Consider the following 24,805-nt stretch of genomic DNA (forward strand, 5'->3'; position numbering starts at 1 on the left):
GAACAAAGATGTAGAGACTAGTGTGCCAGGAACATTTGCGCTTTGTGACACAACTACTGCCCTCAAGATGCACATGAGCAAGGCCGACGTCTACCAGTGGTTTCAGGATATCCAAGGATGGAATCGCATCGACTTCATCTGCAATCTCATACACATGTGCAATTCTTTTGAGTTGAGATTTCTCGGAGCCTGCATCGAGGATATGGCTCAAACCGACTATAATACCCTCAAAGAACAAGACAACAAAGCAAATAACCTTGCCGTAAGCTTACTTTTTTCTTCATAGTTGCGTTCATATGTCTTGTTAGCTCATTAGGGATGTTCATTTTCTGTCAAGCGTCTTACGTTGCTGTTACGAACAGCTGTCTTGTTAGTTAAGTTTGTTCTATTATATATCATCAGGAGACCAGACATATTAGCAACTACACATGGAAAAATGCAAGCCATATTGTATCAGGCTGTAAGCGCAAAATGAAAAATTAGCTTTGTTGGGTCATTTAGGATAAGTACTGATCTTTCATCACAACTAAAAGGAAAAAGGTGTTATACTTAGCCTATCCAACAGAGATCTTTGTCATTCGATTTCATCCAGTTATCAGATATCAAGCTTGTTGACTGTTGCATTGTTCCTTATTGACCGGCATTCAGGTTTTCAAGGGGTGTAACTGTTCAAACATTGCGCCGTTACGGTGGATACCCTTTGCAGAGATAATATTCTTTACATACCGCAATTCGGCGTCGGTGCAACAACACAATCTCATTGCTTTTGACTATTCAGAATTTCTGATTCGATGATGTGCGTTTTCACTACACTATTGATTAATTGTGTCAATTAAAAACCAGTAATCGATGAGGGACACTGTTATTTGCGGGCAATCAGCTGGTATCTGCAGCCACAATTATATGTCATCACTGCCTTATCAAACAATTCACATGTTTTTCAATCTGATCAAGTATTCGTTACGGTGCCAGGTGTGCGTTTTACGATTTGGAATATGAAACTACATTTCTTATGATTCAGTAATTCTGCTCCTATTTGACGGTTTATAAGGAATTTGATTAGATGTTGTGGTGAATCAATTTCAATATGTCTTTTGCCGAACAACTCCACTGGGATCATACAAAGGTTTCGGTACATGTCATCATTTATAATATGCCCCAATCAATAACACACAGCTATTTTGACGGAATCGGCCAATTTTCTGCTTTCGATTTGTTTCTCTCCATCAAAAGTATGAGGCTTTTGTTGAAAAATGATGTTTGTCCTACCGTAATTTGCCACAGTTCATTTTTGTGTTGCCTCACATCTTCATTGAACTGGCTACTGCTAAAAACGTTGTCGCATGAATAACCACGTGCTTAATAAGACGTCAATAAAGACTCCTGTATGGCAATATCAAACCGTGAAGGCAGTTTCGATATTTCTCAATGTCTTTGCAGTTCATGAACAATATCTTCCCGTGTTGCAGTAATAAAGTTTCAAATTTCCTAGTATTGAATCTTACCGCATATATTTCCATAGACTGGATAATTTGATATTTTATATCGAATGTCATGGACATTTTATGAGCTTTTTCACAGGTTAACCTATCGATCTTGGGTTGCGTTATATTGTACTCCACTCAGCGAATTTTTATTGTCTTCCGTTCAATCGACAGAGTTTGGAGCACTTCATCTCAAGACGACCTTCAGTCGATGAATTTCGAAGTCATATCTCAGTCTGCATTGCTCTGCTTCAGTCTCGTAACTACAAAGTCGCGGCAAAGCTTGGTGATCTTTTGGAAGTAAGTTGGTATTCGACTAGAGTTTCGACTGTTGATTGAGAACTTTGGGCAATCTAGTAACCCTGTGCCAGTAAGGAGTAGTACTGAAGAAATATTAGGTAGGCTACTGAAGTATTGGGGGCATAATTAATAGATCGGATTTAAGAATTTTGATTCTGAAATGTCCGGTATTTTGTGCAGCTAGATTGATTTGTATGTAACGTGACGTACCGGTAATATAGTTGCATGGTTTCCCTTTTTGCAGAGAAATAACTACATGTTACTGAAGCATGATAATCAATGCTTCCTCCCGAAAATATAGTTTCCCATACATACCAAATCGCTATAATCATTAGGTGGAAGACTTGATTTTGTTGCAAATTCAGTATAGTAAAGTCAAGCATAAAATGGTACTTGTTTGTGTGGAATACTATCAGTCTTGATACGACGATATCCATGGTATGGTTGTCATGATATCTTTTAAGGCATCTTTATTCTGTCAAGTCCACTTTTTTTTTCTGTTTGTGTGAAGCCTTGTTATTAAAAATGCTGTTTATTGTTTTGCAAGGGCCTCTAATTTCTTCCAGTGCGTATTACTATATCAATATTATTTTACGCTTATCATGTGAGCAGATGGTGTCGTTTTTTGAGAGCTGCAGCTGTGATATACGCGAGACCTAATAATTTCCTGTGCAGGAAAGGTTGGAGGGGCTGAATCTGCAGCATCTTATGGAAGCCCGTCTTCAACCGGAGCTGGAGCAATGGATGCTGATGTTGACGTTGGCGTCTTACCATCCTGCGTTCACTTTTCAAAGACAATCGCACTTCAAGCGGAAACTTGCACATTACGAACAGATTTATGGTCATGGACGAAAGGTATCAGCGTTTTTATCTACAAAATAAATCGATGCATTACGTGTCTGCAGTTTACATGACTAGAGGGCATGAAAAAAGAAAGAATTCGCCATCGAATTTTGAATGATTTCAAGTGTGCTGATAACTATGCACTACCGGTTTATCAAGCTACAACAACATAATGTTTATATCAGAAACATAACGTTTAGCCACATAGATCTTTCACTGCTAGTTACAAGCACGGGTAATGATATTATGATTCGGGATAAATCGGAATCAATGACAATACACTATCTGTTTACTGAGGTAATGGAAGACTCATCCTCAGCCAGAGGTGCATCATGTAATGAATTGAAACGATGGCATTGTAAAACTGGTAAGATTTCACGCAGATTTCAGAGAAAGGCTTTTGTTGTTTGTAGATGACCACGCGTGTCATGAAGCTGGACTTGCAAATGTAGTAGTTCACAATTGAAAGTTAATTTTCATCTTTAATACGCAATCCCCTGTGTTCCAGATATGTCTGGGACATCGTCTATCTCCAAAACAAGGTTCAACGGCAAAATGCGACGGTTTCGAAAATCCCGACTGGAGACAAGACTCAAACTCTCTCCCGTTTGCTAGATACGGCGCGTACCCTCAACAGTGCTATGTGGATTATTACAATCCACCGCGATTCCCCGGGAATATAAACAATGGATATACGATGCCCCACGGTATGAGACCGATGGGTTTTCCGCCTAATCTGATGCAGCCGCCTGCCATCGGAAATCCCAATCATGGCGAGAAAGGACGCTATCAGAATTACATGCCAAATCCAAGCGTATCTGTACCCCGTACGAACCATCAGATGCGAGAGAACGTCGAAGTACAGACACGTGACAATTTCTCGCCGTCGCCCGTTACGATTTGGAGTAATCCCGAGTTTAAAAATCGGGTACCCGCCAGTAATTTTGTTCCAGGCGGTAATAAGGATGACCAATCTGGCAGCACGTCGCCACCATCCGCCATTTCCCAACCGCAGACTGTAACTAATATCACCAGTGTTGTGTCGACAGTTGTCACAGCCGCAGGTAAGACTTGATAAGAAAGTGCGTTGCATTGATGTTGCAATCTGTGTTGGTACAGTATGGATGTCATAACTTTTAGTGGGGAAGATGTAGGTTGCCAACTTAGATGTCCAGTGAATAGCCTCTATTGAGGTGCTATGCTGTAGTGTAAACGTGTCGCGATACGTTCTTGCTGATTTTCCAACGGACCAAGTAGTTCACCGACTGCAAAATCACTTTGAAACTTTTCAAAGTTATCAAACAGTGTGATTGTTGCTTGACTTTTTCTTTGCTCGACATATATGACTAACCTTTACGGCGCAACAAAATTAGGTGTCAGAATAACTTCATTTCTTTTGGTCCAATTCGTGGGTTTTTTAAAAGGTCTGTCACAAATTTGCGTATCGAGACAGATTCTTGCCCGAAACTTGAAGAGATTTGAAAGCAGGATTTAGACTTGAATTGATTGGGTCTTTTTCTGTAGCTAAGGCTTGCTAGAGATATTATTGTGCCGATGTTACAGCGAGTGACGTTGGATTTCCGAATTCCTAGCCAGCCGTGAGGCCCAGGGTTGTAACCAAGTCACAAGGCTCCGAGTCACAAGTCAATCTTACTTTTATAGTTTTGATTTGAGTCATTTTCAAGTCCTAGTCTAAGTCAGCGAGCAGAGGGTCGAGTCCGAGTCATGGTATTATGACTCGAGTCCAAGTCATTGTGTTGACTGCTCAGCTTCCGGTTAAATTCTTGTTGAACCCACTTTTTAGAACTCTGTTTGGTGATATCGAACAATTCGTATTTATAATATTCTAATTTTTCTCACTTTTAGCTGTTTATGGTTCAAGAACTAGTACCATGAAGCGAAATCCCAATAGTGTGTTTACTTTACTATTCTTCAAAATTACAATGAAATGTCGGTCTTGGCCGTCTGAGTCTCGAGTCATATGACTTGGTTTGAGTCCTTCGCATTGCGCAATGACTGGCGTCAAGTCACGTCATCAGAAAATCGTTACTCGAGTCGAGTCATTACAACCCTGGCGAGGCCAAACATGTTTCCCGTTTCGCGTGGACATCGTACATGTTATGACCATGCGAGTGTGCGACATAATACCACATGACACTTGCACAGCACATGCGGCGCTTCAACATGTGGGCCCGAATTTTGGATAAAGTTAGATTTAAGAATAGGTTTAGGTTGGGTTACTTTTAGGGTTACAATGTCACATGCTAAACTTGTTTTCCACTGTGTCGCATGCTCAAATTGCGAGTAGCTTTTTCACATACCCATTTATTTTCACAGTGACGACACGGGTTTCATCTTGCGACACTAATTTATTTAGTAGCGCATCGCAAAATCCACCACCGAACGAAAATCGTTCAGAGATTAAGAGCGCCTTTGTGGCCGTTACGTCGTCCGACGATGGTAAAGTCCCGTCGGTCCAAGGCCGTGAAGTCGCGCCGCACCCGAACTTATCCAAGGTCCGTAACCGATCGCGGTCCGGAGACACGAATTCCGATCGGCAGAGAAGCGCGCCGGCCCGCGCCACTCTTCAATTTGCCCCGCAGCCCTTGCGGTCTTCGACATCGGCCCCGGTGCTGGCGACTGTTGCCGCGAAGTCAGCCAAGGTGTCGGAGAGGACTGCGGGGAGTACGGGCGGTAGGATTGACCCGAGGCCTGCAGATGGTGAGTATTTTATCTCTGCACAAGATGTTGTTTGTCGAGTGGGGATAGGAGCGTCAAACTAACCCACGTACAAGTAGATGTCTTTTCTACTTGGCTTGAAGAATAGGTAGCCTAGTTATTTTGAAGACGTGCTGAAATTAGTTAAAGGTCTCAAAATTATGTTCCCTTACTACGATACAGATGCTGTATGGCCAGTAGGGTTGTTCAAATTGGCAAAATCTGTATTGTGAAAAGTGGGTAGTTTGCTTACAAAATGAAGTGGAAATGGAAGCATTCTATTAAAATGCAGTTAACGAGTGTGCAAGACCTATTGAGTACTATGAAAAAGTGCAAGTACTTTGTTGCTGACAACCTATGAGTAGGAACTTTGTTTGAGATGACTCACATTCTCAATGGGTGGATATATTGCTGGCTCTGAAACTATGGCGTCTCGGACTATGTCTCTGGGTGGGACTGGATTGTAATGTGTTGTGGCTTAACTTTTCAAGATGGTACTTATAAAATGTAACATTGCAATATCGACACGTACGGCTAAATTTACAATGATGTGTCGTAAATAAAGTAGCCGAGATCTTCTCGTGCCTTGTTTTTATTGGAGGTTCATTCACTCCTCACACACATTGGTAACTGACTCTATCCTATCTTTTTAGTTTTTGTCAGTCATGCAAAAAGTGGACTAAACTTCATGTTAAAGGTAAGTGTAGGCTATTCTGTTGCCAACATGTTTGTCGTGTCGCAATCTACAACACAGCGCGGCATTAGTTCTTGTTGAATGTTTTCACACTATTGGCGGTACCGCAGTCAATGTTTGTTGACTGTTGAGTGGGCTGTGACCTGAATGGCAAAGACAAATAGATCTAGTTGTGTTTGTAGATAGCTAAATATACTGTAGGTTGTCTGTGTACGCCGCGCTGGGTAAATAGGATGAGAAGTCCTTCTGGCAAGCCATCTGGTATGATCACATGCCTAGACTCTCGTCCACTTCAAGCTAGCTGCAATGCGACGGTTCAATGTTTTGAAGTAGGCAATTTGTTGGCAAATTCATCATATCAAAATAGTCGTCTTTTTCAGAATTCAGCCTGCATTCTGTCATACATCAGTGTCAATTACTCCAGTTATATCAGACCAAGCTAATTTCTGTTCTGAAAATCTTCTGTTTGGTCGGCGAATGCTTCATATTATTCCTCTGCCGTCGAACGAAAACTTGAATTGTTTACTATTAGCAAACAATATCTCTTTTTTATTTCTGTTCTCAAAGTTAAGTTGACATTAAGATTTATTAGTTATTGGAATACTGATCTTTCTTTGTAGACTTCTTATTATACGAGTTTGGTTTTGGAATCCGTCAAACGAATTTATCTCTGCCGAGAGGCTAATAATTGTTATGCCTAGATTCTGTTTTTATGGCTGTGACTATTTTTGTATAGTTTTTGGATTTGAGTTAAACATTGTAACAACACATATTTACAAATATAACCCCGAAATCTATATTCTTGATCATCAAATCGATACATTTTTTGACTTGTTTTGTACTTGGTGACGATTCGTATATTTGTAAATGCAACCACAAATTCCACAAAAATTCACTAAATTCACACATGATTTAGTGCAGTAGTTAAGACGTTGAAGCATAACTATGTAAGTAAGGCTCATGAATAAGCAATCATGCCGTGAATGATTTCCTAATCGACCTAAAGCCAGTAAAAAAAGTTGCGACAAATGCCAAAAACCTTATATAAAACTTGCATAACAAGGCCACTATAATGCTATGTCATGTCATGTTAATGCTGCCAAACACTAACACAGCAATAACATTCCGCAACACGCTATGCAGTTAGCCTGTGTCTGCATTGCGCAAGCTTGTATTCCACGAATTTTGGTGTCAATATTTACTATTGTCAGAGCGTGTCGTAAGTCACACGGGTCTACAAATGTGTGCTGATGAAGTTGCTTGAAATTCCCCAGCAGTATTCTCCTATGAAATTTCTCATTCCGATACATGGCGCCAGGCAATCTACAAAAATTCTAGGCGTACATCCGCAGTCCCACGTCCATATTATGATATTGTAACTCGCGATTTGTTTTCTGTTCACCCTACCTCCCAAGACCATGATTTTGTACATAGCTGAACATTTGGCCATTTGTGTCTCGCAGGTCAACTGGACAGATGGGACGTCATCAGAATGCAGTCATACTACAAACGACATAGTCCGTTTTTATAAAACGGTGATTACTTCCTCTTTTATATTATGTTATTATATATATTATGTTGTTGGGTGAAGGGTAATTTCAGAATGGTGAGACAATGCCAATAATAGACACTTTTGTTAAACAATCTGGAATATATGGACCCAAAGATTTGGAATAGAGTGCGTGGCAATATCAAAGAACTGCCTCGGCATGAAAAAACCCATTTAAAACCCAATACCTGGATTAACTTTTTACTAATTATAATAAGAACTGAGAGTCTGTACCCGTTGATTGGTACAATATGCCTATATTTATTGTTTTCATATTCAGTTGTCATAACAATTTCGCTCACAAACGTGGTTAAAAAGCTTGAGAATAATGCAAATAAACGAAATCTACTAAAGTAGGCCTACTCAAGAAAAGTAGAATTACCTTAATACTGACCATTAGGGTTGTACAAAAAAAAACTATTTTTTTTTCAAATTTTTGCGGCTATTTAATAAAATTGTTAGGTTGGCTAGAAAATTCCAACCGGTAGATCTAAAGCTATAGTAGTTTGAAATTTAAATTTATTTTACAATTTTTTTTTCAATTTTACTGTTTGCCCCGTAAAATTATTATCTACAAAAGCGACGCATAAAAAATATGACGAAATTCCACCCCGTAGAAGCGAAACTATTTTAGTTTTTCAATAATAATTCTATGACTTCCCACCCCCAATGCTATTTTTCAAATTCCAAATTTTCAACGGCAATAACTTGGCTTTTACCGGTTGGAATTGTTCAAAATTTCACGGGGTTGACCATAAAATTTGAAATTTTTTTCAAATGTCGGTATTCCTATATAATATTCAAAAATTTCAAACCCCTGTAGCTTCACATCTACTAGTTGGAATTGAGCCTAATTTTGTGTGCAACGTTTTTTTAGCCAACCTCGTTTTGAACAACGCTACTGGCCATATCTGCTTATGAATACGTTACGTCACATTAGATGAGCTTTTGGGATCATAATGGCTACTACGTTATCACAAATTTAAGATCCTGTTTTGCAGAATGACATAAAATGTCGTAAGGTCATGGGCTTATGGCATAGTGTACTTCAAAATAAAAACAAATAAAGCTGTATTTGTGTAATGGATCACAAGCACATTAACTTCTTCTGGTTATCAACTTGAATATAGTCAAATACTGTTGAACTTTTACTGAGGGAATATCAGATTGTTTTCAAATGACATATTATTTAGTACCCTGTAATATGTTATAATATCGCCGTGAAAGGTCATTATTTTTTCGGAAGCTGTTAATCCCTTTCCTTATTCTTTTCAACAGGTCCGCACCAAGATGGGCAAAAATTGCTCGAACATCGGTTTGTACCAATCCCTTTTTTATTGGCAATTTTTCCATCCGATCCATTTTTTTAACAGATACCATCACTAAGTCTGGCGCCAATCAACTGTTGGAGAAGAGTCAGAGATTAGAGTATATTCTTAGGTATGCGGCTCGCATTGCTGAAGCGGGCATCTTTTTGGTGTTACGTTATAGCAAGGGTCGGCAACCTACGGCCCGCGGGCCGGATCCGGCCCGCCAAGCGATATCGTCCGGCCCGCGACATGATAAATAGTTATCGGAGAATGCGGCACGCCGTTTCCTGTCGAGGACCAAACTGCAGTGTTGGCACTGTTTGGCAATAGTGTGGTATTTCTGCTATATCAGAACACCATAATAGTCCATTGTTACGCCATAAAACTGTCTCGAAGGCGGTAGATTATAATCTACTATAATTATAGTATCTCATACCAAGTAATTACGAGATTGTCTGCGGAGCAAACTCGTAGACTGGACCAGTTCTCTTCATCCGGATGTATCGTACACCCGAAAGTGTGACTTAATTTTTAAAGGGCGTACCACTACGATACACCGCATTACATTAGACCAGGGGTCACCAACACGCTGCCAGGTGTGTTTTTGCGGCCCGCGACCTGGTTTCAGATTTCGGAAAATATATATCAATATTATATTTGTAAATGCTTGAAATACTATTTTTTAAAATCTTGATCGTTTCCGCAAAGATTTATTCCCTCGCTTTCAATATCACCATTTTTCGCTAAAAATGACTTTGACATTATATATAGCGTGCTCGCAAAAGACGACAGGCCGATGAAACTGAATCCACCTCGCCCATCGTGCCCTTACTAGCAATTAGATAGCCATAGTCAACACAATGCAGTGGTTATCAACCGGGGGTCCGCGAAGCACTTTCAAGTGCCCCGAAAAAACTCTAAACCTCTCAAGAGCATGATGTATATTCTGTAGTATGTCCCGCATTCGATAGCTGGTCGCGCTTTCGCTGCGACTGGATGCTGATAGGCCGTTGATTTGCTGGTGTCAAGACCATGCTCTGGCAGTCGCGAGCGTAAGGTGGATCCATCATGTCGGTGATTCATAACCTTTTTGTCTTCACAGAACGCTTTTGAACCATCACGCACCCCCGCGGATCCCCCAGTTCAAGTTCAAATTTAACTCAATTGTCGTGCCACCGTCTTATGCAAATATTAACTTTAACAGAATATACATCATGCTATGATAAATAACGTCAAGATAGCGTAAAGGTGAAGCATCCGGCTTCTTGGATCGGTAGATCGTGGGTTCGATTCCTGGCCGGGTCAGATCAAAGACCTGATCAGTAACGCTGGTATCCATGTATTCTCCGCTTGGTGCTCATGCATTACTGGGATAGCATAGAGAGGTGATGCAAGACTTGGAAATCCACCTTCCTTGTCGAGCGGCATATGCACATCTACGCACTGATGGTATGCGTATGCAGTATGCACAGATCGTGTGTATGTAGGCCTATATCATGAGTGGGTGTATATGCCGCAAAAAAAATCAACGACAAAAATGGACTACGCCCTTTCCTTTCAATACGTATAATTCATAGTGTTGTATTAAGATGAAGCAGCGATTCTTTTTAACAATATTTTTACCACACGTGTAGACAACAACCGTTACATTGCTATAATGCCTTTTCACCTTAGCTATAGCTCATCAGATGCCAAATATTAGGAGTTGACATTAAAATCGTGCGGCCCGTGATGGCTATCAAGTTAGGAATGTGACCCTAGACTATTTCAAGTTGGCAACCCCCCTAAAGTGAGAGTGAATTATAGTAAAAATGAAAAATCCGGCCCGCCAAAGAGTTGTGCAATCGATATCTGGCCCGTGACTATCAAAAGGTTGCCGACCCCTGCGTTATAGTGTAGGCTGCAATATGTTAGCAAACGGTAGTATAGTCCTACATCGTGTAAAACACTCGAGTCTGTCCGAGTTTCAGTCAGTGGCTTGCAAGTTTATCTTTTGACTTTCTAGGTTTTATGAGTTGACTGATATGTTTCTGCATGCTCTTACGCATGTATCTTTCATTCTTAGATGTCTGTTGTATTCCTTATCAAATGCTGTTAGGTTGTCTTGATCTTGACACTCTCGCAGTGTGGCCGTTGGCATGTCTACTTAGTCAAACCGATCTCGGTGCTGTAAATGCATAGTATGTGCCAACGAAAGGAGTTGTACGACGCGTACGGTATATTTCAATGTGTATTTTTTCAAGACCTTCTTGGAGGTACAGAACTTTGATATACAATTGAATAGTATATTCGTATTGAAATGAACCCGAATATTTTCGGCTGACACTATTCAGGGGTAATCGTCAGCGTATTTTTTTGTGCGTTTCAGAAATTTTATCAAGTCGTCCGTGAACGAATCCAACTCGGACGAATTTCTCTCGTTTTTTAAGCACAACGCCCCGCCGCCCATTTCGCAGCCGTACAGAAAAAAGCGTTCCAACAAACAAGGTAGTGTTATTTGCCGAGTCTGGACAAAATCGAGTATTTGAGCGTCATACATTACGACATCATGAGAGTAGGTACATTTTTATGTGCACAAAAAGTACGATACCAGTTCTACATCTCATTAAAGATGATAATCGTAATAAATAAATATCCGGTGTATTTTTTTGACCATACCTACTTCAATGCACTTGGTGACAATGCTGTGATTTGTTCACTACTTGGCAGAAGTATCTTTCCACCGATGTGGATATAGCTTTGTGATATACGTTATGTAGGCTATACCGCGATACAGCCAATCAAGGCTTCGAGCCTTCCACGGTAGGAAATGGTATCAAAATATAATTCTCATTGATAAATTAACTCTTGGTGGTAAGGGTCAGGGTTGTGACCAAGTCATAAGGCTCCGAGTCTCACTTTTATAGTTTCGACTTGAGTCAAATCGAGTCATTTCTTATTCACCACCGAGTCAAGTCCAAGTCGGTGAGTTGAAGGTCGAGTTTGAGTCAGTGTTGTGACTCGAGTCAGAGCTCAAGTCATCGTGTCCACTGTTCGGTGTTGAGTGCAATACGGTTCAACCCACTTATTTCAACTCTGCTCGAGTGATATAGAATGGCTGGCATTCATGATATCGTAATTTTCCTCAGTCCTAACAGTTTCTGGCCCTACTTCCCAAGTACCCGGTCTGATAGACGAAATACCGATAATGTGATGACTTTACTATTTTTCGAAGTTACAATGAAATGTCTGTCTTGGCCGTCCTAGTCTCGAGTCATATGACTTGGTTTGAGTCGTGCACAATGACTCGAGTACAAGTCGAGTCAATGCACAAGTTGACTCGTGTCGAGTCATTTTACCTATTTCTGTGTTTCGTTTCGGATTCGTAAAGACACGCTCTGCAATTATGAATTTGTTTGTCGTCAGTCTCAAAGCCTGCCCGCGCCATCGAAGGAGGAAGCAGCTCCTCGTCGACTTCGTCGCCTCCTTTATGGAATTGCGCGAAATCAAAGATATTGCATCCCGCAGGTGGCAAGTCCCCCGTTTCTCGTGTAGTTTGCGATTCTACGATAAGACTTCTTTTCAGTGTCGGGATTAAGCGCGGCGATCACGCCACCGCCGTTCGTCCAAAACCCTTCTGCTGCTAGGTAAGAAGAAACTACTGGATTTTCAAAGAGCGCAACTAGAACTAGAACTACAACTACTCAATTTTTAAAACCCACAACTAGAACTTGAACTACTCGCTTTTCAAAATGCATAACTAGAACTACAACTACTCAATTTTTAAAACCCACAACTAGAACTTAAACTACTCGCTTTTCAAAATGCGCAACTAGAACTACAACTACTCAATTTTTAAAACCCACAACTTGAACTAAAACTGCTGACTTCAAAATGCTCAACTAGAACTAGAACTACTCAATTTTTAAAACCCACAACTAGAACTTGAACTACTCGCTTTTCAAAATGCATAACTAGAACTACAACTACTCAATTTTTAAAACCCACAACTAGAACTTAAACTACTCGCTTTTCAAAATGCGCAACTAGAACTACAACTACTCAATTTTTAAAACCCACAACTTGAACTAAAACTGCTGACTTCAAAATGCTCAACTAGAACTAGAACTACTCAATTTTTAAAACCCACAACTAGAACTTGAACTACTCGCTTTTCAAAATGCGCAACTAGAACTACAACTACTCAATTTTTAAAACCCACAACTAGAACTTAAACTACTCGCTTTTCAAACTGCGCAACTAGAACTACAACTACTCAATTTTTAAAACCCACAACTTGAACTAAAACTGCTGACTTTTCAAAATGCTCAACTAGAACTACTCAATTTTTAAAACCCACAACTAGAACTTGAACTACTCGCTTTTCAAAATGCATAACTAGAACTACAACTACTCAATTTTTAAAACCCACAACTAGAACTTAAACTACTCGCTTTTCAAAATGCGCAACTAGAACTACAACTACTCAATTTTTAAAACCCACAACTTGAACTAAAACTGCTGACTTTTCAAAATGCTCAACTAGAACTAGAACTACTCAATTTTTAAAACCCACAACTAGAACTTGAACTACTCGCTTTTCAAAATGCAGAACTAGAACTACAACTACTCAATTTTTAAAACCCACAACTAGAACTTAAACTACTCGCTTTTCAAAATGCGCAACTAGAACTACAACTACTCAATTTTTAAAACCCACAACTTGAACTAAAACTGCTGACTTTTCAAAATGCTCAACTAGAACTACAACTACTCAATTTTTAAAACCCACAACTAGAACTTAAACTACTCGCTTTTCAAAATGCGCAACTAGAACTACAACTACTCAATTTTTAAAACCCACAACTTGAACTAAAACTGCTGACTTTTCAAAATGCTCAACTAGAACTAGAACTACTCAATTTTTAAAACCCACAACTAGAACTTGAACTACTCGCTTTTCAAAATGCATAACTAGAACTACAACTACTCAATTTTTAAAACCCACAACTAGAACTTAAACTACTCGCTTTTCAAAATGCGCAACTAGAACTACAACTACTCAATTTTTAAAACCCACAACTAGAACTTAAACTACTCGCTTTTCAAAATGCGCAACTAGAACTACAACTACTCAATTTTTAAAACCCACAACTTGAACTAAAACTGCTGACTTTTCAAAATGCTCAACTAGAACTAGAACTACTCAATTTTTAAAACCCACAACTAGAACTTGAACTACTCGCTTTTCAAAATGCATAACTAGAACTACAACTACTCAATTTTTAAAACCCACAACTAGAACTTAAACTACTCGCTTTTCAAAATGCGCAACTAGAACTACAACTACTCAATTTTTAAAACCCACAACTTGAACTAAAACTGCTGACTTTTCAAAATGCTCAACTAGAACTAGAACTACTCAATTTTTAAAACCTAGAACTTGAACTACTCGCTTTTCAAAATGCATAACTAGAACTACAACTACTCAATTTTTAAAACCCACAACTAGAACTTAAACTACTCGCTTTTCAAAATGCGCAACTAGAACTACAACTACTCAATTTTTAAAACCCACAACTTGAACTAAAACAGCTGACTTTTCAAAATGCTCAACTAGAACTAGAACTACTCAATTTTTAAAACCCACAACTAGAACTTGAACTACTCGCTTTTCAAAATGCATAACTAGAACTACAACTACTCAATTTTTAAAACCCACAACTAGAACTTAAACTACTCGCTTTTCAAAATGCATAACTAGAACTACAACTACTCAATTTTTAAAACCCACAACTTGAACTAAAACTGCTGACTTTTCAAAATGCTCTACTAGAACTAGAACTACTCAATTTTTAAAACCCACAACTGGAACTAAAACTACTCACTTTTCAAAATGCGCAACTAGAACTAGAACTACTTAATTTTTAAAACCCACAACTAGAACTAAAACTACTCACTTTTCAAAATGCGCAACTAGAACTACAACTACTCACTTTTAAAAATACGCAACTACAACTGGAACTGCTCTATTTTCAAAATGCGCAACTAGAACTAGAACTAGAACTACTCAATTTTTAAAACCCACAACTAGAACTTGAACTACTCGCTTTTCAAAATGCATAACTAGAACTACAACTACTCAATTTTTAAAACCCACAACTAGAACTTAAACTACTCGCTTTTCAAAATGCGCAACTAGAACTACAACTACTCAATTTTTAAAACCCACAACTTGAACTAAAACTGCTGACTTTTCAAAATGCGCAACTAGAACTAGAACTACTTAATTTTTAAAACCCACAACTAGAACTAAAACTACTCACTTTTCAAAATGCGCAACTAGAACTACAACTACTCACTTTTAAAAATACGCAACTACAACTGGAACTGCTCAATTTTCAAAATGCGCAACTAGAACTACAACTACAACTACTCACTTTTAAAAATGCGCAACTAAAACTAGAACTACTCAATTTTCAATACCCACAACTAGAACTAGAACTGGAAATACTCACAAAACCGTTGGTTAGTTTACCGTCAACTAGCTAAATGGGTAGTTTGCACAAGTCTGGTTGGCGTGAATAATTTTTGGAGAGGCAATATTTTAAGGTACAGGCTCTTACTTACTGCTACATATACTCAGTACTAGCGATATCTACTTCGGCCACCTCTTGAGTCCATATGTCATTTACTCTATGATGCCGACTTGAAGAATTTGTGCAAGTCATGTGCAGTACTAAAATAATGGCGAGACTTGAATTTCGCGCAAGAATTTAATCCTCAATCATTTGTGTTGCACAGCTCGGCTGGCTCCGGCCAAGCTATGACAGCGACTGCCAAAAGCCCGGGCACTGATGACAAAAACGATGCAAACCTCAAGGTATGATTTGCGGTTGTATTTTTACTTTGCAGTTCTGTTGATGTTGATTTCTTTTCACTTACATTATCAAATTACTAACTAGCCTATTTATTCTATCTTTGTTATCCAGCCCGGCGACGTAGAACATGACAGATTCATGGCGATGCGTCCAAAACTGCCAACTTCAAAGCACAAAGAAACGCCATCCAAAACGTATGAACCTTTGAGCCATATTTTGTCTCTTTTGTTAGTCAAAGTGCTATGCCTTTACTTAAGATGTGATGTTTTCTTCCGTTATCATTACTGATATGGGTATTACATGCAGACATATATTCAGAAGGAAAGTTTACATCTTGGCTTGTTATCTGATCCGTTTTGTAGGTTGAAAGCCGAATTAAGTATTGACCTTGGTACATTGTCGATATCTAAGGCGGAAACAGCTTCGAGTTCTGATTCGCCGAGCGAAAGTGGAAAGGTCGCAGGTACTGAATTGTTGTTGTTATAATAAATATTTAGTTTTGATTAAAAGCAACAAAATGATTAGTATTTAATAATAATGATATTACAGATAAAAACGGTGTTGACCAAACTGCATGTGAAATATGAGGTGCCCAGCTCTGTATTTTTATCACAATTCATATCTCAATTCTAAAGTGCAAGAGCTTGCATGCATGAACATGAAATTTTGAAGTGATTTTTAAATTGGAATTTGAATCATACATATTTGGTATGATGTGATGATACAGAGTTCACGATCTACTTCAGACTTACCGTACCTCACAATGCTGCAAATGCAAGAGCACCAAACTATTCAAAAGTAGCTGGAGCGCCATATAACAGAAAACTAGAGGCCAAGGACAACGAAAATATGGCATATATGATGCAAGATCTTTCGGGAGTCGAGAAAGCAAATTGGCCTTTTTTTTAGTCAGGATTCAATAATATTTCCATTCAACGTGTTCAAGTTCCCAGCTTTTTTGTCCTTTACCAGGGTTGTAATGGATCGAGTCGCGATTTTTTGATGACTCGACTTGACTCGAGTCATTTTCTTAAAATTGAAACATGACTCGACTCGAGTCAATTTGTGTATTGAGTCGACTTGTACTCGAGTCATTGCTCATGACTCGGACCAAGTCATATGGCTAGATACCTGGTGTACCAAGACATTCATTGTAATTTCGAAAAAGTAGAGTTATCGCCATTATTATTTCATCTATCAGTACTGGTAGCCTACTTGAAAATGCTACCAGAAACTGTGAAGTGTGGAAAATGAGTATATTATGAATGCGAAGCATTCGATATCACCGAGCAGAGTTGGATAAAGTGGGTTTCACGAGCCATTAACTCGGAACTGAACAGACAACACAACTACTTGGACTCGGACTCGAGTCGAAATACTATGACTCGGACTCGACACTATACTCCGTGACTTGGACTCGGACTTGACTCGGTAGTGAATTGAAAATGACTCGACTTGACTCGAGTCAAAACTATAAAAGTGAGATTGACTTGTGACTCGGAGCCTTGTGACTTGGTTACAAGCCTGTCCTCTACTATATCTTTTGCAACTTGTGAAAAGTGTCCTCTTTTTGAATCTCCAATTGTGGTAGCCCTAATTGAAATAAACCGAAATACTTTCGGCTGGCACTCGTCATTGGTGATCGTCAACAACCAGTAGAGAACTCGAATGATCTTTGTATATCAACTGTCACATCACCAACTATGACGTCACAACAGGCGTAAAATTTGAATAATCGATTGGATTAAACTTTCCAATATCCGTGTTAGATTATCTGACATTTGTCGCGATTCTATTTTCAAGATGTTGCGCCCTCGTCGACGGACGACAAATCTGACTCAAGCCAGTCTGGACCGCTGTCTTTCCCCGGCCCTGCCGACCTAGAAGCAGCCGCCAGCGACTCCTGCTTTTCGTTCGAATTCGAACCAGGCGACAGCGAGGGCCCCCCTAACAATCGCGCCCCGATCCAAAACGCGGCAAGCGCCGAAAGCCTGCGTCACAAAACAGAGTACTCACAACCAACGCGCGCGCTCAGCCTGGGTGACATGACAAGAGAAGGCCCCTCTTACCAACCGGCCTTGTATTACGGACCCGCCCATGTCACAGACGCTAGATACTGTATGAGCCCGCGTGATGATATGCACAACCATGGCTGGCATCAGTTTACCGCTTCGTATTTAACGCCGACGGACGTATATGCGACTCACCCTGGTAACCCCATGCCCCGGACCTTGTCGTCCCCGGTTTACTCAGGGACGGTAACGAAACCGGCTCGGACAGTGTACTCTGTGCCTGATCATTCTTACGATTATGACGTCGGTGGTATTCGGCCGGACCAGAAATTAATGTCACCAGCGGCGGGGTCAGAAACCGGGTCAGGTCTGTCCCAGCCAAGCACGAACGTGGATGCGGATAACCGGTCCTCCCCTACTTCTAGCGACCCGGACACAAAAATTTTGGATGAACCAGTCCCGGCGGGGCAGTTTGGAAGTAAGTGCCCCGCCGATGTGCATCACCCTGGTCCGTATTTGTACGCTTTCCACCCTGGGAAATACGCGCCCCCGCCTCAGTTCACTGCCCAACCGTTTTTCGGTTACTACCGTCCGCCGATATTGCAAACTTACGACGGGGCGGCGGAGATGAAACCCCCGTTTTACCCTGCGGTTCACCCGCCCGTGGTGAACGGATATCGGGACTCTGGTGGCGGTTCTCACTTTTCAAACGCTGGTCGTAGTTATCATCGTCGCGATCATTTTTACGGGGACGGTCCCAAGTCTAGCCCTGTGTCGTGTTGCAATTGCGGGGGCAAGGGTCACGACGCTGTGAGTTGCCGGGAGCCGAACACCGCGGACATGCTGGGAGCAAGTGAGTGTAGTTGTGCCGAAATAATGTTTTCTTGTCTGAGTCGAGAAGTATTCCCCGTGAATATGGCGAAATTTCTGCCGTTCCACACAGTGACCAGGAGGGGTGGAATCCTCTACCCCCTTTCCAAGCTCGTCTCTCCCCCGAGAGTAATCTGCTTATCCCCTATTCTGAATGCATTCACGTAATGTTCATATCGTTTCATCACACTGTTGTACACTGTCTTAACAACCTAACGCTAGATCAGGGGTCTCAACCTTTCTTTGGCTATTTTCAGGTTGAAAAATGCTCTGTGGCCCACCTTTTATCCTAGAGTCATAGTCCTGTTCAATGCATGATAATCGCCGGCACCGATATGCCTATTTCTCTAAAATGACGCATTTTTCTGTTACTACTAATAATATATAAAGCTGGACCGCTAGGGACATGAAATCCCGCGACGAAAATTCAACAATTTTCAGTTTTTTGGATAAAACTGATCCTGGAAAACTTACTTTTTAGATACTTGGATAGCGCATAGATCTCATGTTGATAGATCTTGGATAGATCTCATGTTGATGTTTTCTTTCTTTAATAATGGACAAGCGTCCAACTTCTTGCATTTTGGAATGGAGATAAAAAAATTATTATGCATGGGCGGACGTGCAGTAATACCAGCAGTAAACAAGCCACCCGTGTTCACTTGCGTTGCGTTATCGTGAGTTTCCCTCCTCATTCGCAGACTTCCAGCTGAAACTTTCCGAGTCGTCAAGCTCCAGCGTCAGCAAGTGACCGAGATCGCCTCGAAATCATCTCGAACTCGTGACTAGAACAACGTAAATCCGAAAAAAAGTGCCATTAACACGCGATATCTCTTCGAGCAAGCTATTTTTATCTACGAGACGAAACACGATTCATCCCAAGATCAATGCCACCCACTGTGCCTTGGCGGAAGACGTCGATACTCGCCAGAACAGAACGCTACGCATCGGATAAGACGGTCGGGTTATTTTCATACCAGAGTATACCTAGCATTTGAATACGCATAGCACTATATGATACACATTACCGCTTAGATCAATTTCAAGTGCTCTCAAATTTTCGGTGACTGCCTAAAACACAGCTTAATAAAAACTGTGACGCAATAGATGTGTCCGAGCCATCTATGCCTGTCAATAATAATCCAGTTGATTTTAACGTCTTTCATTTCTAACATTCGGAGCTGAATCTATGCCTATGTCTATAGATCCACGGCAGGTGTGAACCAACTGTCTCTGAAACATGCTAGCGATAGTTGTGCGTAGTACATGTAGTTTCTGACCATTTGCAAAATTCGGGGCTAACAAAATTTGAAATGTTTGATACCGTCATTTCAGAAGGATAAGTCCCATTTGTATATATTCGTGCTTTTAATTGCAACCTTTACTCATAATCTTGTGTACGCTTGAGTTATATTGCCTGAAAATGGCGGTCCGATGTACCATTTCAGATGTGCCATCGTGGATGGCCGCGGATGTCGTCACCGCATCGCTGTTTGCGTAATGTCGGCAATGCCTTTGTTTTACTGTGATATTGCTCTTTGTGACTTACTTTATTTCGATCGTGTACTTACTATTCGGGAGATGTTGCATACCGTGTTTCTGCCGTACAATTGACTGAACGATAGCTTTTCAGCATCGTTATTCTGTTTGCGTATTCGTGCATGCGCCCTGAGGTAAGTTGGGTTGCTTATTTTTGGTGGAACATTCTTGATTTTGGCCTCGAGTCGGAAATGTCTCGATTATGGAAGCCAAGCTCTTTCCCGAGCCGCGTGATTCTGTATCGCATCATTGATCTGTAACGGTAAACTCTCGTTCGTAAGATATACGAGCGATTCGTAAACAAATTCTTATGGTAGCTTGTCGAGCTGTGTTGATTTCAGCTTGTTTTGGATTCGGTGACTCGAGTCCGTTTCTCTAGAGCGTTCTTCAATAAGTTTTAAAGTTAATGATTAATTAGAGGCGCTGTTACCAATTTGCTTGCAGTATTTCTTACAGTTTTCGCGATATGATGTTTCTGTTCAAGCCTGGCCTTAAGTGGAAACTTCCTCTATTGTTCCCGCACGTAATGTGTGTTCACCTAACCGTTGAGCGCTAATAATATCTCCGTAGAGGCGCAAATTGATTTTATGTAAGCTCTCTTTTGAAAGACACTGTTTAAATTGTTGCAACCCAGCTGTCAGTACCTAGTTGACATGAAATCGTATAGCCACAGTATCTGGAGTAGACATTCGGACCTAAGCAATATTTTAGCCATTCAAACTAGGCTGCGATGGTAAGCGTCCTTCGCAACATAATGTATGTTTGCAGCAATACCCGTTCGGATATACAATCCGTCAATATCGATCAACGCACATCGCGGCCATTTTATTCAGTACTTCGGTTCTCTATTGGGATGTGTCCTTTGCACTCATATTTTGTAAATATGTTATCGTTTGGTAATGTTCCTAGTCTTTCTCGACAGTTACTTACCATGATAATCATTGCCTTCATGCGCGTCTCCTTGGTTCGGTATATCGGTAATGCGACGCTGGGGTTCAATGATGGCTTGTCAAATAGGGGACGCTGATGTTCGTTAATAGGCGTGCTATGACATGACTTTCATGTGCTCTGAAACAACCATTGTAGGTCGTTTGACTTGAAATTGCCACGGGTTAGGATTGCACATATACGCATCACTGTCAACGTAATAGCTTGCATTGTGCGATTCGCCTTTCTTTATTTACTGAACCTATTTGAAACGCGATAGGCAATATCTTTCACTTTGTAGCATACACCGAATCGCTGGAATTGTAATTGGTTCAACGCAGTTGATTCATCTGTGTCGATCGATATGTATCAATGGATCAATTTGTTAAAGGAAGGAAGCTTTGATTGGGGGTTATGTCGATTTTTCATGCATTGTCACTGCGATTTTGTCAGTCTGTGTCAGGCCAAAGCCATGGTGTCCGATTCGCACTGCTTCCGCAATCCTATTTGTTTCTGTTTGTGCCTGACTGCCAATTCCATATTCATTTGCCTGACTTGACTACCTTTAACTTCAATTATATTAGCTCACTGATCATATTACAATACAGCGGTGCGTCTCCATAAGCGTGCGTACCTCGCAATTTTGTTCCGCAGGAAAGTTCAGTATTGTCACCGTTCGTAGACTAATAATGATGTATTGATTTGATCGTGGGAATCCCATGAGACTGGAAAATGGCTAGTGTTTGGCTTTGTGTGTGATGTCGTGATATACAACTTGTGTCTTGTTTACACTGATGCGTTTTAAACTTACAATAATAATCAGATGTGCTGAAAGCATCCATTGCGCCGTTATTCAACCCCGACATTGTCCTGTACAATTCATTTATGAGCTGTGATTTCAAGATGTAATTTTTGTGAAGCCCAACACTCTCGATATCCTGTTACATTCATGGCTCTACATGCATGGCTCCCCCAACTCTTGATTTTTGATTGCGTTGTATCAACAAAGCATGCATTATGCTCTGAGCTTTCACCTCGACATTTTTTTCAATTAATTTATCTTTAAGCGTAATGCTGTACGAATGTGATCAGTGATTAATGACCACAGTATCATTTTGGTACACGGGTACATAACCAGATTTCCAGCGCATTCACTATAATTGATTCATAACTGTCTGAATTTACTCATGCAATCACATCACTTGAATCCCAAATTAGTTTTGGGGCAAAATACTGTTTTGCAGTCGCAATATGCATAGAGTTTCATGTGAAAATCGTAGAGCAAAAGCATCTGGTGTACCTATGATATCGTTAGGCTGGGTTTGAATGGACGCGTTCGTCATAACTTTCTAGTTACCGCGCAACCCCCCGTTTTATTGCAGCAAGATTTTTCTGTTTTCTTCGGACTTTTCATGTGCATATTTTCAGATAATGTTTTATTTATTGCTGCAAAAGTCGCCAATAAAAATTCAATTTTTGACGCGCCGAATTTTAATGAGCTTGAAAGTTTGGGATTATAATGAGTGCAGTACAAGGGACAACATCTTCGTGGTTGTGACAGCCAAGTATCAAGTATCTATCGATAATGATCTCGCATTTTCCGAAAAAATATGTTGCGGCTTCCCCTTTCGCTGGCTATAGCTAGACCCATCCTGATAGGAAGAACGACTGGATTAAGGTAAATTTCAAACCAAATTGACAGTCTTGCAGCAGAAAAATGACTTTTTATCAAATCTAAGAATGAATCTGCTCCTTGAAGGTATGGTGCATTTATTTGCCAAAACCAAAACCACTGTTAACAATATAATCATTGAGTGTCCTCTTCAATGAATAATAAATCAACCAGTGGTTAGCGCCAGACATGGGGTAATCGTGATTAGTAATCGATTACGACGATTACAGCATTTCCAAGTAATCGTAATCGCAATCGATTACATTCGAAAAAAATCCGAAGTAATCATAATCGACTACTTCACATATCTAATCGATTTCTTTGTGAAAGAACGATTACTTCTCATTTGTGCAATGCCCATGACATAAACTGAACTATGAACATTCATGAGCAACGAAGAGTGTGATTTAAAACAGGATTTGGATAGCAGAAATGTCGGGTTTTCAAACGCCTCTATACTCATTATTGCGTCACAAGTATTAGCTTGGTTCTTGATTGCGTAACGAATTATCCGCACGTAGTAAATAGATATTCGATGTAAATAATGTAGTACTGTGATTGTAAGAACACGCGCTGTGGAATATGTCACTGCACTGATCATTACACTGCACACGCCACTACCTCGCAGCAGGATAATAATCACCACACGGCCTAGTTTCGAATAGTAACGTATATGTACAAATTGTACATTGTACAATGTATAGATGTTTTGTTATGCTTAGGTAAACGCAATCTGACCGTAGCTGATTGGCGAGCCGTAGGCCTATTTACGTATACAATGGACAACGATTTGAAATTTTGTACCCGTCAAATTAAACATGACAATTTCTACATCGAAGCATTAAAAACCAGGCTGCTGATAAAAAAATCATAACCGAGCCGTTATTTTCCGTTACTCGTATAACGGCAGATCGAAATATATGTATTAAGTGGATTGCAGTCAGAAGTTGATGTTTACCTTATCATATTCTCATACGGCCCTACCGGTACTTAAAACGGGCAACAATTGTTCTTTCGCAATTTTATACTCATCATTCGGATATGCCACTAGCCATCCGCTTACACACCATTTTAGCCTGGATTTCAGCTAGAATCAGTACCGAAACAGCACTTCGCCACCGCCATTCTCACAAATGGTGATCTTGTGCTCCCCATAAGGCGATCAATAAAGCTTGTGGCGGGCCCCTCAAAGGCCGGGCTTTTCACAAGAACTGGAAAACACGATTTGATGCGATGGATCCGCTGTGAATTTGCTGTCAAGTCGCACCAGGCGCGAATATTTAGGCTCATAATTTACGACTGTAACTTTATTGTATGTTGTTAACTCGTGACCTCCTGTCTGCTATATAGTCAGCAGATATTGGAGTCGCCCAAACGTAGCGGACGAAAAGAGAACTAAACGAAAAACTTTTGTGAGACGCACCAAGAATTGTCATTTATGCACGTGGTTCATCATTTTCCTCGGTGAGTGCCCCCGGTGGCATTTGTATTGTGGGGCTGAGATTGAGAAGACTATTCTTCGCGACCATCCAGCGCGGCTATGGACAATGGACAAATACACAATGTTTCGGTCAGTGTAGCATGTCTTGTTGTGTTGCGGCGCGGTATTGGCTGGCACCGAAATGCCTATTTCTGTGTGAATCATGCCATGGTATATTATGTCATACACAGGAAATGACGTCATTATATCTCATTTAAAAATAAAGACCTTCTCTCATGAGGCCTTTTCGTCGCATTGTTGTCTTCCAAAGATAACTTCTCAGAAGCAAAATGAATGTAATCGTGAGTAATCGTGATTACTTTTCCAAAGTAATCGTAATCGACTACTCGCGGATTTTGCTGTAATCGTAATCGCGTGATTCATAAGTAATCGTAATCGCAATCGATTACATTCATGAAGTAATCACCCCATGTCTGCTTAGCGCTACAATATTCAAAGGGCTTATAGAAGCCTTGATGCAGTAATACCTTCTATATCGCATTTCCGATCTGCAGAATACACCGTAAAACAATCAAATTCAAAGTCA

General features: G+C 40.4%; 1 protein-coding gene across 1 annotated transcript; it reads left to right on the forward strand.

Annotated features, from left to right (window-relative positions):
- The first annotated feature begins 66 nt into the window (after positions 1-66).
- On the forward strand, positions 67-22,586 carry LOC145457679 (uncharacterized). Its single transcript, XM_080335935.1, has 17 exons — positions 67-262; positions 1,659-1,784; positions 2,460-2,639; positions 3,136-3,691; positions 4,965-5,348; positions 5,999-6,042; positions 7,503-7,574; positions 8,867-8,903; positions 8,962-9,028; positions 11,267-11,385; positions 12,304-12,405; positions 12,464-12,524; positions 15,682-15,760; positions 15,870-15,952; positions 16,121-16,221; positions 17,562-18,623; positions 19,342-22,586. The coding sequence occupies exons 1-17, from the start codon at positions 68-70 to the stop codon at positions 19,389-19,391; spliced, it is 3,318 nt and encodes a 1,105-aa protein (XP_080192061.1). The 5' UTR covers position 67; the 3' UTR covers positions 19,392-22,586.
- Positions 22,587-24,805: the final 2,219 nt, after the last annotated feature.

This window comes from Botryllus schlosseri, chromosome 15 (assembly GCF_051294905.1).
Source record: "Botryllus schlosseri isolate E-star chromosome 15, Bs_hap1, whole genome shotgun sequence".
NCBI classification, from domain to species: domain Eukaryota; kingdom Metazoa; phylum Chordata; class Ascidiacea; order Stolidobranchia; family Styelidae; genus Botryllus; species Botryllus schlosseri.

Excerpts from the sequence above, each read along its gene's own strand:
- LOC145457679 (XM_080335935.1), top strand. The coding sequence starts at position 68 with ATGCACATGAGCAAGGCCGACGTCTACCAGTGGTTTCAGGATATCCAA. Across the intron at positions 5,349-5,998 it reads TGACCCGAGGCCTGCAGATG|TTTTTGTCAGTCATGCAAAA; the intron begins GTGAGTATTTTA and ends CTATCTTTTTAG. Across the intron at positions 12,406-12,463 it reads AAAGATATTGCATCCCGCAG|TGTCGGGATTAAGCGCGGCG; the intron begins GTGGCAAGTCCC and ends ACTTCTTTTCAG.